At 35.2% G+C, this 16390-nt stretch overlaps 1 protein-coding gene across 2 annotated transcripts in view; it reads right to left on the bottom strand.

Moving 5' to 3' along the window:
- Rasa1 (RAS p21 protein activator 1) overlaps positions 1 to 16390 on the bottom strand; it is a 94142-nt gene that overhangs the window by 42897 nt on the left and 34855 nt on the right. For both annotated transcript variants that reach the window (XR_010046395.1, XM_063245307.1), the window contains exons 2-6: positions 11044 to 11196; positions 9744 to 9883; positions 9084 to 9150; positions 4767 to 4884; positions 1847 to 1878 (exon numbers count right to left, since the gene is read on the bottom strand). Coding sequence is in view for 1 of the 2 variants with exons in the window: in XM_063245307.1 (XP_063101377.1) it covers positions 1847 to 1878; positions 4767 to 4884; positions 9084 to 9150; positions 9744 to 9883; positions 11044 to 11196 (510 nt within the window). In the remaining variant the exon portion in view is untranslated. The remainder of the gene's footprint in view (positions 1 to 1846; positions 1879 to 4766; positions 4885 to 9083; positions 9151 to 9743; positions 9884 to 11043; positions 11197 to 16390) is intronic.

Here is a 16390-nt window from a genome sequence, read left to right as displayed (position 1 = left end):
AATGGTAAGTGAATGAATAAACAGAAGGGAATCTTGGTCTAGGTAATGAAGAAAAAAATGTGGGGGGACAACTGGTACCATTTATCTAAAGACCTATAACCTGCAGCATGCAAAACTAAAAGTGAAAAATAACAGGGATAGAAAAAGACACAAGTGTCAACTCATACAACGAATTTTTAAGCGCAGCCACATAAAGATGATGGAGAATCATTTACAGATCTTGCTGCACAGAAAGCATTCTGATTACAGGAAACGAGAATGTGAGGTTAGAGACTTGGGGAGTTCCACCAGAAGGTCACAGCTGCACTGGGTGCTAGTGAGAAGCGCAAGCAGCTGAAATGGGATGTATTACCTAAGGACTGAGAAGATACACGCTCCAGAAACAAGTCCAGAGACAAGAGTCGCAGGGCTTGGGATCTCCATCATGTAAATGTCCTACCTGCTTACTCAAAACAGAAACCCACTGATGCGACTTAAGAGACTTTACTGTCACAGCTTCTGCCCAAAACCAACCAACAATGCATATCTAGCTTATGCTAAACATCAAAAAGGAAGCAAATTATAAAGTTAGGAAGAGGGGAGACTGACGAGGTATTAAATAAGAAAAGCCTTCCCCATGAACCTGGGATTTAAACTTCCAACTGAGAAAACCGGTGCCTGACCTGAACATTTAAAGATACATCTATAGTATTACATGAAATAGGGATTAAAATGCAGATTTGTGATTTGTCTTGAGATTTAGGAAGATTTTATAATAGTAAACTGACATTCTATGTGAGTAGACCAGGTGGTCACCTTAAGAAAGACAAACATTTTCTAGTTTTCTATTTCCCACAGCCTTTCCTAACACCAAGAGTGAGTTTTTGCTGCCACTTCTCACCGCTCCTACAGTGTTGATCTCTGAGAGGAAAGAAATGGTTCTATGTACCTAGATATCTGTCAAATAAGGAAAATAACAAAGACCATCATGATGTAATACCAAATCAGGTTCATCTTCTTACATTTTCTGACTATTCAAGCATGAACAGGACTTGTAAATCCTCATATTGGAAGGAGGTGGGAGGGCATCACACTAACGGTACACTCTTGCCGATGGGGTCTTGCAGGTACAAGAACCGCAAGAAGAATGAACTCAGAAAACACATATTCTACTTAAGGAAGGGCAGAGAACTGAGGTGACTAGTTACAGGATTTCTGTTTAATGTGTCTGTGTTCTAAAGAACAGAAAGCAGAAAAAGGACAATTGAGGTAAGCCTTAAATTCCATCCATAAATGTATTCAGGACTGTTAAGAAAAAGTGTTCTATTTTAAAAATTATTACATGAACAGTTGATAAATAATCTAAGATAGAACTGGAATTGACAGTTAAGATCTTCTAAGGAAAACTCATACATGTAAACCAATCTTAAAAGATTATTAAAAGAAATACCTTGATGAATCTTACTAAAATTGTGAAAAACTATGATCCTAGGATAAAATATTTTCATGCAAACAAAAACCCTGAGTGAAAAATTTCCAAGAGATGGTCCAATACACAAATGCTATGACTAATCAACATGAAAATAAAGAGATGTGAGGAACTGTGACATTCACTAATGTTATTAATGTAATATTTACCAGAAAGTCTTAGTTTGGTGATATATAAGGAGAATATAAGTATAGGCCATCATTTATTTAAATAAGACCTTATTGCTGAGTCCTTAAGAAAATATTTACACAGCAATTCTCTAAACCAAACAGAAATTTGTAAGCCAGTCCGAAACCATTTTAAAGTACGTTTTGGTCAGTTTCCAATCAGTAAGTTCATACTGTATTTCTCTTCTTGTGATACTTAACACAAACTCACATTTTGCCTTCATGTGGATCTTCTTCCCGGCCCTAAAGAGAAGACATTAAGACAGTTTTTTATATAAGTAACTATTAAAACTATTAAAAATTTTATTAAAATTCATAAAAATCATGTCTTCAAACATAACTCCACCGTGCCCTTCACGTTTACACATATGTGGGAGAAGAGATTCCCTTTAAGCACTCTCTCCACTACTCCGCCATGCTCTCACCCCAGCCAGCAGCCATGGCTCAGGTCCCATCCTCTTACTTTAGCCTAGCTGTGTGTCCCTCCCTGTGCTCATCAGCATTCACCAGGTGCAACCACAGCTGTGCATTGCGCTAGAGAAAAACCACAGCCAGGGAACTCAGTGAAACCTCTCCGCCACCTCCAGAGTCTGCCTCACCACCGACCCACACGTGTCCTTCCTGCCCCACGCTGCCTGTTCTCCAGGTGCCCACACGTCACCGCCCACCTGTCAGTCTGCTTTATGGCACAGTGTAACTTGTGTCTCATTACTGTAGTTATGAGAATGTCCTTTCCACACTACTAATCTATTACATAACACCTAATCCACAACTCATGACATCTTGAATAAGACATTCTGCCCCCCTAAAAGTGATAATAATTTTCACTTTGAATATAAAAGATATCGTCATTTTATCATCTGTTGAATTTTACCTTACTTTATACTATGTTCCAGTCTTTTAAGATACAATCACATTATCCATTCCAGAACAAGGCTGGGTACATATTTTTCACTAAATTTCCACCAAAATGTGTTTAGTGCAGTACCTGGCACTGGGCTGTCAGTGAATAATGAAGAAAACAACAGAAAAATGGTTCAGCTCCACACGGATTTACTTCTCTCCATTTGGTCTTTGCTCATTAAATCAGACTAAAATCTCAACACTAGATAAATGCCTAGCTACTATGCCCAAAGCAGCACAATAAAAGAACCAGCTCTACACATCAACAGCACTATCACTGCCCTCTAAGAGAAGAGATTACACAATAAATTCACTGTATATAATGTAATGACACAGAGAACTAAGAAAAGCCTATAGAAACACAACAGGAAACAGGTTAGCCTAAGAGAATAAACAGACATAAATCTGTGCAACGGGTGACCTCTTTTTTTCAGTTGGTTGGTTGGTTGGTTTTTGTGACACAGTTTCACTATGCAGTGCAGGCTGGCCTCAAACACATGGTGATCCTCCTGCCTCAGCCTATCGAGTGCTGTGATCACAGGTGTGTGCCAACACAATTGGCCCAGGTGACATCTGAATGGATCTCATACTGATAAGACATCTGGCAGAACAGACGTGTCTGGACGGGAGACACATCCCCTGCAGGCTTAGTAATGCCAGACACTAGTTAGGCAATGGGGACACACTCACTACATTCTGTATCAGAACTAAACCCCTTCCCACAGCACACATCTTAAAGTTAAAGCAGAAAGGCACAGATGTGCTTGGAGAAGAGCAATTACAATTTTAGAGCGGGACATTCCTTAAATCTAGTAACTAAACACAGACCTGAAGCATCTTCACTCTCTAGATACCCAGTAGCTTTTCAGCCCACAAGGAATGCACTACCAATGACACTCACTCCTCAAAGTGTGACTGTAATTCACCTTTGTGACTGCGTCACACTGCCCAATCACCCTGCGTTTTCCTCCCATTCCTTGTATAGCATTTCTGTTAAGGAACATCCCCTTAGCCTAGACTGGACTATTATTCACTGTTTTGCTGCAGCTGGTGGCTACTTTTCATTTATCCTTATAAAAGTTTATTTTGTTCAGTTTAATCCAGAATTCTAAGAGCTCAAGTTCAACTATACTTTAATTCCTTTAAATCATCAGGGTAGGGAAGAAGGCAACATAGCAGACAGGGAAACCCACCATAAAAATTCTAACCAAGAAATTCTGTGGGACAAGCACCACAGACAGAAAGATGCTTCTGCATGAGGACATATTGCCTACATAGAATACCTCCTCTCCTAGCGTTAGATACAAACTATTACTCTAAGAATACTAAGGCACACTGTGTGACTACAAGGACCCAGTGTATCACAACATTTCCTTGACGCCGTCTACCTTTCCTCACTATGTTTTATCTCTGTGAATCAAAACACCCTTGCAAGAACAGGCAGAATAAGAGAAATGATAGCAAATAAAATTACATTTTCTACTGATGGATTTCTGGTATCATAATCAAAGCACAGGTTTTAACATACTACCAGACCCAGGAAATAATTTAAAAATAAGAGCTTTGAGGGTCATAAAATATCACAGAAAGGCACCACATCATGCTAGACAAAAGAAAGGTTACGGGTGAAATTCAAAATTATAACGTTTAATGTGGTACTGAGTATTGCATCTGAGGTATAAATGCCATATAAATGCTGACCTGCTATCTATATATGCACACACAGGACAACTTCTACTGTGTGCTATGATGACTACTAATGTGCCTTGTGGTGGTCACAAAAACAAAGGGAATATGCAAAATGCAGAACCATGAGATATCTGTGTAATGTTTAAGTTTTCCAAGATTAATGAAAAATTATATATTTTTAGAAAATACAGTATCTGAAATCAAACGTATAACTATTTAACATTATAATTATTTAGACATAATTTTATTTATGAGAAAGACTAAGTAGACAAAAAAGGTTGAAAACAGTCACAAATTTAAGACATTTTTACTTCACAGAGAATCGGGAAAGCTTTCTGAAAGTTGATAGCTACATAAGGTAACATGGTAGCTTGTCTGTTTTTAAAAATAAATATGCTTTTAATAAAAATTCTTATACATATGAATTATTTTTTTCATAAAAGAAACTTCTTCATAGCTAGTTACCCATACTATGTACATGTTCCAAATTGGGGGGGGGGGGGCGCTAGAACTTGAAATTCAGAAGAAAAACAACTTACCACTTCTTCTACAAGGTCTTCAACAATAAGGCCTTGTTCATCTGTCCTTAGATTTGTAACCCACATCCATCCATCTTCTAATTCATTATGGACAATAAACATATCTCCTTTTAGGAAACTAAAATAACAATTATGAACTTATTAGAATTAAAAATCTTAAACACGGAAATTTAAACAGTCATATTCCATAAGACAGGAAAACACTATAGTGGAGAAATCATGGGATTATACCAAATACCTTCAATTCTTGTCCTGATTCTGGCATTATCTATGACAATGAAGACCTTTCATAAGTGGAATCTTAATTCCTCCTTGGTAAAATGAGTTTGATATGGGTACTTATGTCATCTACATTGCTAGGTTATTATCAGATTTAAATTAGACTTTTTGCAAAGAGTAATTATATATGTATTGAAGCTTTTAAGGAAATACCTCAAGGAAAGTGAATTGAAAAATTTATCAGTGTCACAGTTTTCAGATGTAGGTTAAATGCAAAATAAAAAATACACTATATGTATAAAAGACATAGTTTAGAGAAGTTTATAAACATTTTCAACTTTTTATTATGTAGATGTTTATGTCGGTTAACATTTTTATTACAAAAAAATATTAGGGGTATTTAATTCATTCAACAATTACAGCATTCTCCTTCTGAAGGTAGTATCAATGTACTACTAGAAAACAGGAAGTTGGTTTTTAATTTTAATCTGTCAGGGCAGAAAGATGCATGCACAACTTAATTTCTTTCCATTACCACTTAGATGATTTTAGCCTCCACATTACCATGGGAGCAGAAAGTTGCATGACATCAATCTAAAATCAGCAATAATTTCTTAGTTTTCTTTCCAGGCTTGACAAAATGCCTCTGCACATTGAGTTTCCAGACTGGTCAAGTACTATCACTGACCATTTATCCATAACCCTATCTGTTACATATTTGTCAGTAATTTTCCCTTCAGGCTTACTGTTCTCAAAGTTCTAGTAAGTCTTTTCTTACACAGTTGAAAGCTTTGTCTTCTCTGGAGCATCCTGAACTTCACTGTTTCTTGGACATGTTTCAAAGAATAAAATTTGCACACAGCACTTCACTGTGTTGGAAGCATCACAGAATATTACCCTCTTCTTGGTTCTACTACCCTTCCTAGAGGTGGTGAATCATGCCCTAGCTGAACAGCAGCGAACATTATTACCACCTCATCACGTCAGCTACTTCTTCCTAGAACCACCCAGGAAAGACAGACCAAGGGCTGCACCGCCACACAGTGGCACACAGCCTCGCTGGCTCACATGAAGCCCCGGGCTCAACCCTCACAGCACTAGCACATAACAAGAAATCATGAGTGTGTACAGGAACAAAACAGAAATGAAAAGGGACACGTTTCATGTCTTAGTCAAAATGGAAAGAGTTTTGCTTTTCTTATTTTTTAATTTCAAGGTATTGCTATACCAACTCTTTATGGCACAGAAATAAATAAATAAATACAAAACTTCCCAGTACAAATAATCTAAAATTCATTTTCTCACAGAAGCCAAAAATGCTTCATTAACTCTCATTTATCTTCATATGCTTCTGTTTTAATAATAAACTCACGACTTCATACATATTTATAGTACACCTAAATTAACATGTAAATATTCTGATTCTTCTTCAAAGTCCTCTCTTCCTAGGCCAGCAGTTCTTAATTGGGAGTAGGGAGAGGTAAGGATGTCTTTTAGTCTTAAATATTGATAAACCAAACACCTTTTACAGTATGGATTATATTTACTATTGATATTTATCATATAGAAACTAACACATTAATGTTCTTAAATATTCACTGATTCCTTTATATCTCATTACATAAAGCAGATGAAAAATAACTGTAACCTTTATAGGTTTAGTGATAGTATTTTGTTTTAGATTTTTTAAATCTCACGTCTGGCTTAAATGCCAACTTATGGATACTTGTGTGCCTCTACATTCATTTTATTATTATGAAAGTTTGGTCTTTTTGTTTGAAGCATATGAAGAAAACCCAGCTTTACACAAATATGCACCTGTGGAAAGGATATTTTAATAGCCTTTCCAAATAAATTATAGTCTTCTGTGATACTACACCAAAAAGTCAAAATAGCTGGTACCTTCTTAGAGGTCAGTTGTACTAAGAATCTAAAACTACATATCAAGAATATGTATGTATTTCAATAACAGCCACTGGTCTACTTGACACTTTTAATCTTCTACCCAGTTTTGTAACATCAAGCATTGGTCATTTAGAAAATACTAGTTCACTGAGCTATGCAGATCTTCTAGTTGTTAACACATTACTATACACTACCAACATCTTTCACTCTCTGCTATCATGACCACAACCCAGAAGTCAACTGTGACACTCCAGCTCTTGATAACCACCAGTAACTCAGGGTTCCTAAAATTCTAGTTTTTCTTGCTCAGAAGCTCAAATTTTGTTACTGGCAACAAACACGGCAGTTATTTTCATGGAAATAACAGTTTCAGTTTGCTACATTTTAAAAAGAACTCAAAACCCCAGAGTTGCATCTACACTCCTCTTGTAAAAAAGTGGTGTGCACAAAAGCAGCAGAGTTTAGCTTTCAATTCACTTTCTTCTCAAGACACCAAATTTTAGTACAAAGCAGGTGTGTGTGTGTGTGTGTGTGTGTGTATAAAATTTCCCTTTGCATTACACACAATATTAGAAAGATGTGGTCAAAGGCTGATGTTTAATATTTTAATGCATTATCAAGAACATTAAGCAAAATTATTTAGACTAACTGCAAGTGTGTCACAATGAAGGACAGTACATTTTTTTCACCGAACTGCCATGACTTCTAAGATACATGGAAGGCTTTCCCACTCTCATCACACAAGTCACAGTGAAAAAGGCAAATGATATCTTAATATATTGTGAAAATAAATTTGATCCCATGGAGTGTGATGGTTCATTTATGTGTCAAACTGATTGAGCCAGTGTCACGATTAAGCTTTATTTCTTTGTTGTACACGAAGGTGTTGCTGCAGAAATTAACCCGCAACTCCGTAGAGTGCTCTGGAGTATCCAACTCTCCTTCCTCAATGTGGGGTTGGAGGGATGCACACCACCCAATCCACTGATTTTCTGAATAGAACACAAGTTGGGAGAAGCATTCTCTTCCCTCTTCTTTCTTTCCCATGGTTGATCTAGCACATTCTGTCTCAGCTTCCTTTTCTGCCCTCAGATTTAATTTCCATATTGCACAGTTTTTCAGCCATTTGGACCTGAATAATTGAAATTATACAACTGGCTGCCGTAGGTCTCCAGCTAGCAGATGGCAGAGCACAGAACTTCTCCATTTCCTCAGTGCTGACTGTATTTCCTTCTCTAAAGACCCTCTCAATGGATCTCGAAGAGCTCCAGTTACATGAATCACACCATGAGAACTGCTGTCTTACATGACCCCACTGGGAATTTACAAATTATCTAAAACTTCTTGATTTGTAGATCCACTGTTTGCCTTTATAAATTGTATTTCTTCCTTTCTCTTTTTTTTTTTTTAGCCTTTCCACCAAAGATCACAAATAAAGGTGAGTCAATAAAAATTAGCTGAGAAACTTTTATTTTGAAGACAATCATGAAAACAGAATTACTATTTTGTGATTCAGATTCTGAAATCTTTGTTCTTATATAACTGCATTTCCACAAATTATGTAATTATTCAGAAATACTCTTAACATTTCACAGGTAGGAAAATTTTTGTTGAAAAGTCAGCTTACAGAAAGGCAATACTGCTTATCAAATTATATAAAGGACTGAATTATACACAAATAATAAAACCAAAAAACTATCATGTTCCACAGTTGTTATATGCTATTCTCTTCTCCTTTTTTAAAGAATTGGTTTCACTGCATAATCCAGGCAACCCCTCCTGCCTCAGTCTCCTAAGCAATAGCATTACAGACATATGCCTCCATGTCCAGATAGTCTGTAACATTCTCAGCACTGGAAAGCATTCACCCATTATGTAAAGCAGAAGCTTATCACTTCACTAACATGTATAGTTGAGGCATAAATGCCATGAAGTGATACATCCTAAAATACAGTACAAATTATAAGACATCACTCTCCACCATGTCAGAGATAGTGTCCTGCCATTGTCATTGTGCTCACCCTAAGCTGAATCTTTAATTTTGAACTATGAGACAATAGACTCGATTATTAAAAGGCTTTTTTACTTTGCCATATGCTACTTCCTCAAATTTCAAAACTTTTCTAATCCAAGAACAAATCTTCAATATCAAGGTCTTTCAAATTCCTACATATAAGAAATACTGTAAAATACCTTATTTCATCAGTGTCTGGTACTTTTGTATAAGGTAGAATAGCTCGTACACGTCTTCTATCTTCTACTGGCTAAAAACAATGAAAAAAATCTGTTCAAAGTCAAAACAATATGTCCACACAAAGGTAAAGTCAAAAAAAAAAAAAAGCCACATTATATATATACACCATAGGATAGGATCATTCTAATTAATTTTTTTGCCACTATTAATACCTAGAGCCTAGAAATCTTCTATGCTCAGGTTTTTGTTTTTATAAACAAAGTATGAACAGTACTTTTTATCCAGTAACATTAGTGAAATACACTATACAAAACCTAGAAATTAATTTTTCTACAATGATACAGAAAGCCTTTCAACTTCCACAGTAACTTCATTTCACAGTAACTTAGCACCATGAAATCAGTAATTTTTCTTACACACTCAAAAATATTTGTTAGGCTATAAACATAGAGAATTATTTAAAATATCTAGTTACATAGACTATTACAGAAAAACCGTTTTTTAAAGAAGTTGTCGATTTTGTTCTGACATTAGAACTAAGATTAAAATTTAATATAAGAAATATTTATTTAATTATAATAAAGATTGTAAGAAATGGAATAGGAGCGAAATCCATTACTAAAGTAAAGTAGTTTAGAGATAGTTCATTCATATTTTACTTGCCTCTGGTGGTGCAACTGGATAAAGTAGTTTTTCTCCTTTAAGCAAACAAGAAACATGACTGTAATAACCTATTAGATCTGACAGTGAAGAAAAACGTCTTCCACCGATATAGTAATCCCCGCACATAGCAATAATCCTACGGAAAGGAAGAAAACATAGTATACGATGAAAATCTTCACAGCTCATTTTTTTTCCCCCATGTGATACTGTGACTGAATCCAGATCCTTGTGCCTGATGGGGAAGCACTCTACTGCTGAGTTTCCTCTCCAGCCCCTAGAACTAACTTTAAAACACAAGTCTTATAAAGAATGTACATATCTGTAAATTTCGTATTTTTGCTTTTATATATACACCTCTATGATTTTAAAAAGATCGCTCAACCATGAACAAATTTCTTCAGGTTGTTTCTTTCTAAATAAATATATATGTGTATATACAATGCATTTGACTTGAAATACTCATCAAACTTACAGGCCTCAATTATATAATTCAAATATTTAAAAATTTGTCCTTCAATAGCTTGCTCACCCTACATAGTTAAGACTAAATTAGAAATTTTAGTTGCAGAGCTGGGGGTTTAGCTCAGCGGCATAAGCGCCTGCCTTGGAAGCAGGCAGTCGTGAGTTCGATCCCCGGTACCGATAAAAAGGAAAAAGACAAAAAAAAAAAAAAAAAAAAAAAGAAATTTTAGTTGCAATTTCAAATGTTCAATTATAATATTAATAAATTGTATGTGGAATTATTCTTACAAATGTGTATATAGGAAGTATGATAGTATTCTAGCTTATTTTAAAATCTAAAACTTTTGGAATAAGTACCTTCTTTCTAAATAATACTTCTTCAATTTCTCCCATAAAAATGAAATCACGTGCATATATATATATACAGATTCTGATGCCCATACTTCAGAATCGGTGTCTCTCTTTTCTGAGATGCATGTCTGCAAAATGCTAAAATGGCACTTGTAAAATGAACAATGGGCAGAAATCTTTTTTTTAAAAGTGTTTTCTATACTTCTGCTACTTCGTAGTCTCCAAAGTTTATTTGTACTTTTAAAAGTGATAAATATATTTGGGGATTAGCACAGTAATGACCAATAATATTTATAGCAAAAAAGTAAACATTTCAATAGCGTCTAACTCTAAATCACTGATTAAATCATCTAAATGAAAACAAGATTTTTTTCTATTACTGAAATGTCACTGAACCATCTGCCTCTGTGAAAGCAGAGTACATTCATGAGTACTGCATCAGACAGCTGCACTGTGTGGCCCCTCACAGGAGCAAAGACTCACCTGAAGTGGCTGACCACACTTGTCTGGCTGAGAAAGGAAAGCACGAAGGAGCCCGGCCTCCGGTCACTCTCTCTTATAAGGTAGCTGCCAAACTTGCCCGCCTGCCGAAGGCGTTCTTCTGCTATGGTTCTATCAAGTTTTCCGTGATACCACCTAGAGGACAGAAGACACAAGGTTAGAAAAGAACAGCAACCATGAAGCTACTATGTTCACTAAGAAAATACTTTTACAAATTTTAAATACCTACAAGTAATTCAAACATTCACATTTGCTCTGAATCAGTTATTACAAGTTACTTTAACTGAGCAGTTTTTAACTTTCCTCAGTCTAAAAATACTCATTTGCTCAGCTATCTTTTCTATGAACTCTGGCTCAATCACCTCATATGTGAACCTCCTTTTTACACCCTCTCTCTACCTCCAGGATTATTTGTTTGAAATATTTATTGCGATCAAACTCACACTTAAAAGAATAAAATGGATAAATGGAAAGGAATAATAAATATATAAACACTATAGTGTTTATATTTAGATAAATATTTAGATATATTTAGATAAATATATAATATATATTTATTATAAATAAACATATAAAAACTCTATAAAGTATCTGAAATACTTTGTCATAAACATTTACTACAACAAGGCACACAGAACTTAGGAAAAAGCAAAACATTTTATTCCATTTCAGTGTTTACGCTGTGACAGGAAAACTGAATGATGCTGCCTAAAAGGCTGAAGTCTCATTTCTTTCTTCAACATGAAACTGACTGTTCCCTTCGATTCTTAGATGATTTCCTCTATAAGATTCAGCTGAACTCAGCTTCCCAAGAGCACCTAACTAACATGCAGCACATAAATAGTACCTCTGTCCTCTAAGTATCAGACAACACATTTCAATGACTGCTATGACTACAGCACCATCCATGCTTTCTCCCATTGCCCGAAGAGCCGCACGACTCCAGCACACAAATGGACTGAACGTGTCAGATAGCAGTCAACAAACCCGCAGAGGATGGTTATGAGATGTTCGGTGTTCCTACACATTTGGTACCCTAGCCAAACCTATCCCTAGATGCTGACCATACCACTTGACAGGCTTGGAGGGAAACTGGAAATACAAGAAGTCAATGATAAAGTTATTATACCACTAAGACGATTTTTATGAACTCCACAATGGAAACTGATTACACTTGACCCCTCATTTTGTTTTGTTTTGTTTTGTTTTATTTTGTGAACTTCAGACTCACACATGTTGGGCAAGTGTTTTCACTAAGTAACCAGACCTTTGTTATTTTGAGACTGTGTCAAGCTAAGCTGTCCAGACTAGCCTCAGACTCACAGTCCCCCTGAAACAGATGGATTATAAACATGCATTACCATGCTCACCTCAGTTGATAGTTTTCAAAGTAAATAAAAACACAAAAAAAGTTGAAATCATCTCAAAAGAATTATTTTTAGTTTTCTTCTACCAGCCTATTTATTTATTTACAGGTCTATGCAAAGACTGAAAATAAATCATAAGACATTTAAATCATATTTGTAAAATTGTCAGCACTAGAGGAAGGGAAGATCAATTCCTCAAAAATTCTAATCTTACCATCTCATTATTTCATTAGAAGACTAATATTAAATTTAACTTTTAAGGGTTCAGGTTTCTCTTTAATCCACAACAGTGATGGCGGCTGCTTGTTACCACTGAAAGCACTAAAATGGTCACCATCACCGATCTAAAAGGAAAAGTTACACTAGACACCATAAATGGTTCCTTGAAGAGTTCATATTTAATGATACATAAAAATAAACTTGAAATTTCAGGCTAGAAATTTAGCTGTGAAAATAGAAAACACACTTAGAATATTAAACTGTACTATATTGTTTATTATATAAAGTAGTTGGAATGAATATCCAACAGATTTATGGCAAAATGAAGGAAATTTTAGTTTGTCTCTATTGTTGTTTACTTACCATGTTACCTTTCTATTGTTTTGAGCAAAATAACAAGATTGAAAGATTTTATTTGATCTCCTTTTATAAACTAATTATACACAATTTCATGAGACACTATACAATTACTATTTGTAATAAATGTGTGACTAAAGACCCTTTTAGTAGATAATTTATTTGTGGCTTTTTGTTCTTACCTCTATGTATGTTAACATTTTAGTATTAAAACAGGTAAACAATTCAAGACATCAATCTAAACAATCTATTTCCTGAATATTAGTAATTCTCTTTCATGTCAAAAATATATGTGCTTCACACAGTACAAAATGTCAATTCTAGATTATTACTATAACTGCAATTAAATGATCCAACAGTCAGCCTGTTGATGTACATGTACTTAACGTGCTTCTCAAAATTTTTTATGGAAAACTGTATGTTCTTAACTCTGAATTTCTTGAATTATCCTTGTTGTTTACTTCAAATTATAGTGAATTATAGTAACAATATTTTAAATGCATCTATCTCAATAGTTCAAAGTTATTTTTAAAGCAGAAAAAAGCACTATAGGTAAATTGATACATGAAATCTTTATTCCACCTAAAGAAAATCAGAAAAATAATTATCATTATCCTGGATAAAGATGATCATTTTACTAAATGAACATACCATTCTGCAACTAATGGTGTGTTGATTTGACTGAGATGCTTAACAGAGTTGTAGACCCCAAGCACATTTGTACACCTATTAAAAACCAGTTCTAAAAAAAAAAAATTTAAAAAAAAAACAGTCCTTGGTTCTATTCATATCAGTGCTTCTCAACCTTTAAATTCATCTCTTTTATAAAGAGGTTCAGAGTTCCTCTGAGAATCACACATTTATTTTTCCATAAGCCAAAAAAGTTATCTATATTTAATCTGCTGATGTCTGCAATAGATTTTCATTTAAGAATATAAAATATGGCTTTTCAAAATATAACCACAATGACGAAGATACAACCTACCTTAATGAAAGATACTTCCCTAATAGGTATCTGCCTAAAGTAGATTTTTAAAATGCTAAGCTTTTGGCCTCTACAGTTAGTTACAGTAGCAGAAGTACAAAGAAAACATTTACTTAATCAAACCATTCTTAAGCCATCTTTACAGTCAAGTTTTTACTGTATCTCTTTAAAGGTAGCTTGTTGGTAGGGGGAGAGAGTCAGGCCCCACATGTGGGCCGTGTGGGCCTCTGCCAGCAGGCGGAAAGCCAGACCCAAGCCTCTCTCTCAGCCTCTCTCTGCGAGTCAGCACCATTCGCAGACTACAAGAGATTACCCCCTACCCCAAAATCATATCATTTTCATTGTTTTTTCTTTTGGGTTGGGGTTTATTCCCTTTCCTTTATGTTAACTCTGATGGCATGTGCAGCTATTTGAAAGATAGCAAGACGTTATGGAAGCCATTATGTATTTACTACCAGCTTGTTTTGAGGTTCTTTATTGCATTCATTGTTTTGTTTTTGTTTCTACTTGTTCTGTTTGATACTGAATATGCCTGAACCTATCTGCAGCTATTTTGAAGACAACAAAGCCATTATGGTAACTACTGTTAATTTCAAAAGTTTTTGAAGTCCTGTATCAGTTATTCTGGTTTATTTTGATTGATTTTATTGCTTTATTTTCCTTGTTTTTTTCCCCCCTCTTTAAAAGGAAAGAAAAAAAAAGGTAGCTTGCTGATCATTTTCAAATAAGTGAAAAAGAAACTTAACAGGCATACATATCATATTGGGATATTTTGACCATAAAAATGAGATTGCTAGATAATGATTTCGATCACACAAACTGAAGTTTACAAACATCTGCAGCCACTGTATCTCACTGACTACACTTAACACCGTTTTCAAAAGTGTTTTGAGGGTTCCAGCTGCAACTCACAGTGGAGTACTTGCCATGCCCACACAAGATCCTGGGGTCAATCCCTAGCCAGCAGGCAGGCAGGCAGGCAAACAAGGGAGAAAAAGGAGGAAAGGATTAAATCATTAAGGCCTGAAGTTGGAAAAGACAAGTCATCTAATTCAGCTTCCTTGCCAATTAATTTTTTTAAAAAATCTCCCGTTCAGTGTCTGCATGAGGACTTCTGATCTTTACAGACTATTATGTATGTCTGATAGTATATGGAAAAAATTCAGGCAACACAGAAAGGATGGTTACAGGGACACCACCACCACCACCACCATCACCAGCCCACTGTGCACGCGCCACGCTTGTTCATAAGGAGATTAAAGTCATTGATTAAATACTAAAACTTACTAGAAATGGCTTATCAAAGGATTTCTCCACAATATTTCTTCTACGTTTTATATAACATTACCATCATTTGTAAAAAAGGAAATAATTTGTGTTAAGCTCAGGAAAATAGAACAAATACAAATAAACAACCTGATGCTACACCTCAAACATCTAGAAAATGAAGAGGAAGTCAAGTTTAAAGCCAAAAGAAGGGAGGAAATCATAAAAATCAGAGCAGAAATTAATGCAATAGAGACGAAGAAAAAAAATCCAAAGAATCAATGAATCAAAGAGTTGGTTCTTTGAAGGAATAAATTGATAAGCCCCTAGCCAACCTAATTTTAAAAAGGAAAGAAAAAGCTCAAATTCATGCAATAAGGAACGAAAAAGGCGAAATCACTACAGACCCTGTAGAAATACAGAAGATCATCAACACCTATTTAAAAAACCTCTACTCTCATAGGTTTGATAACACAGAAGAAATGGACAGATTCCCACAAACATATTAAGCACCAAGGCTGGGTCAAAAAGATATAAAACTGCTGAATAACCCAATTTCTATCAATGAAATTGAAAATGTAATTAAGTCCTTACCTACAAAGAGCCCAGGCCCAGACGGATTCACTGAGGAATTTTAAAGAAATACAAAGAAGACTTAATGCCAACACTCCTCAAACTCGTCAATGAAATTGAAAGGGAAGCAATTCTTCCTAAGTCATTCCTGGAAGCAAATATTACTCTAGTACCAAAACCTGAGAAAGATCGAACTAAAAAAGAGAACTACAGGCCAATCTCCCTAATAAACACAGATGCAAAAATCCTCAATAAAATACAAAAGTCCTCAATAAAATATTGGCGAATAGGATGCAGAAAATCATCAAGAAAATTATACACTACGTCCAAGTGGGATTCATCCCAGGCATGCAGGGATGGTTCAACATACGTAAATCAATAAATGTAATCCATCATATCAATAAAGCCAAAAGTAAGAATCACATGATCATTTCTATAGATGCAGAAAAAGCTTTTGATAAGGTTCAGCACTGATTCATGATAAGATCCTTATAGAAAATTGGAATGGATGGTCTTTACCTCAATATGATAAAGGCCATCTATGACAAACCAAAAACTAGCA

This window comes from Cavia porcellus, unplaced genomic scaffold (genome assembly GCF_034190915.1).
Source record: "Cavia porcellus strain 051 isolate PalLab524CR breed Dunkin Hartley unplaced genomic scaffold, mCavPor4.1 scaffold_2, whole genome shotgun sequence".
Lineage (NCBI taxonomy): Eukaryota > Metazoa > Chordata > Mammalia > Rodentia > Caviidae > Cavia > Cavia porcellus.
This window is presented reverse-complemented; position numbering and strand designations above follow the sequence as displayed.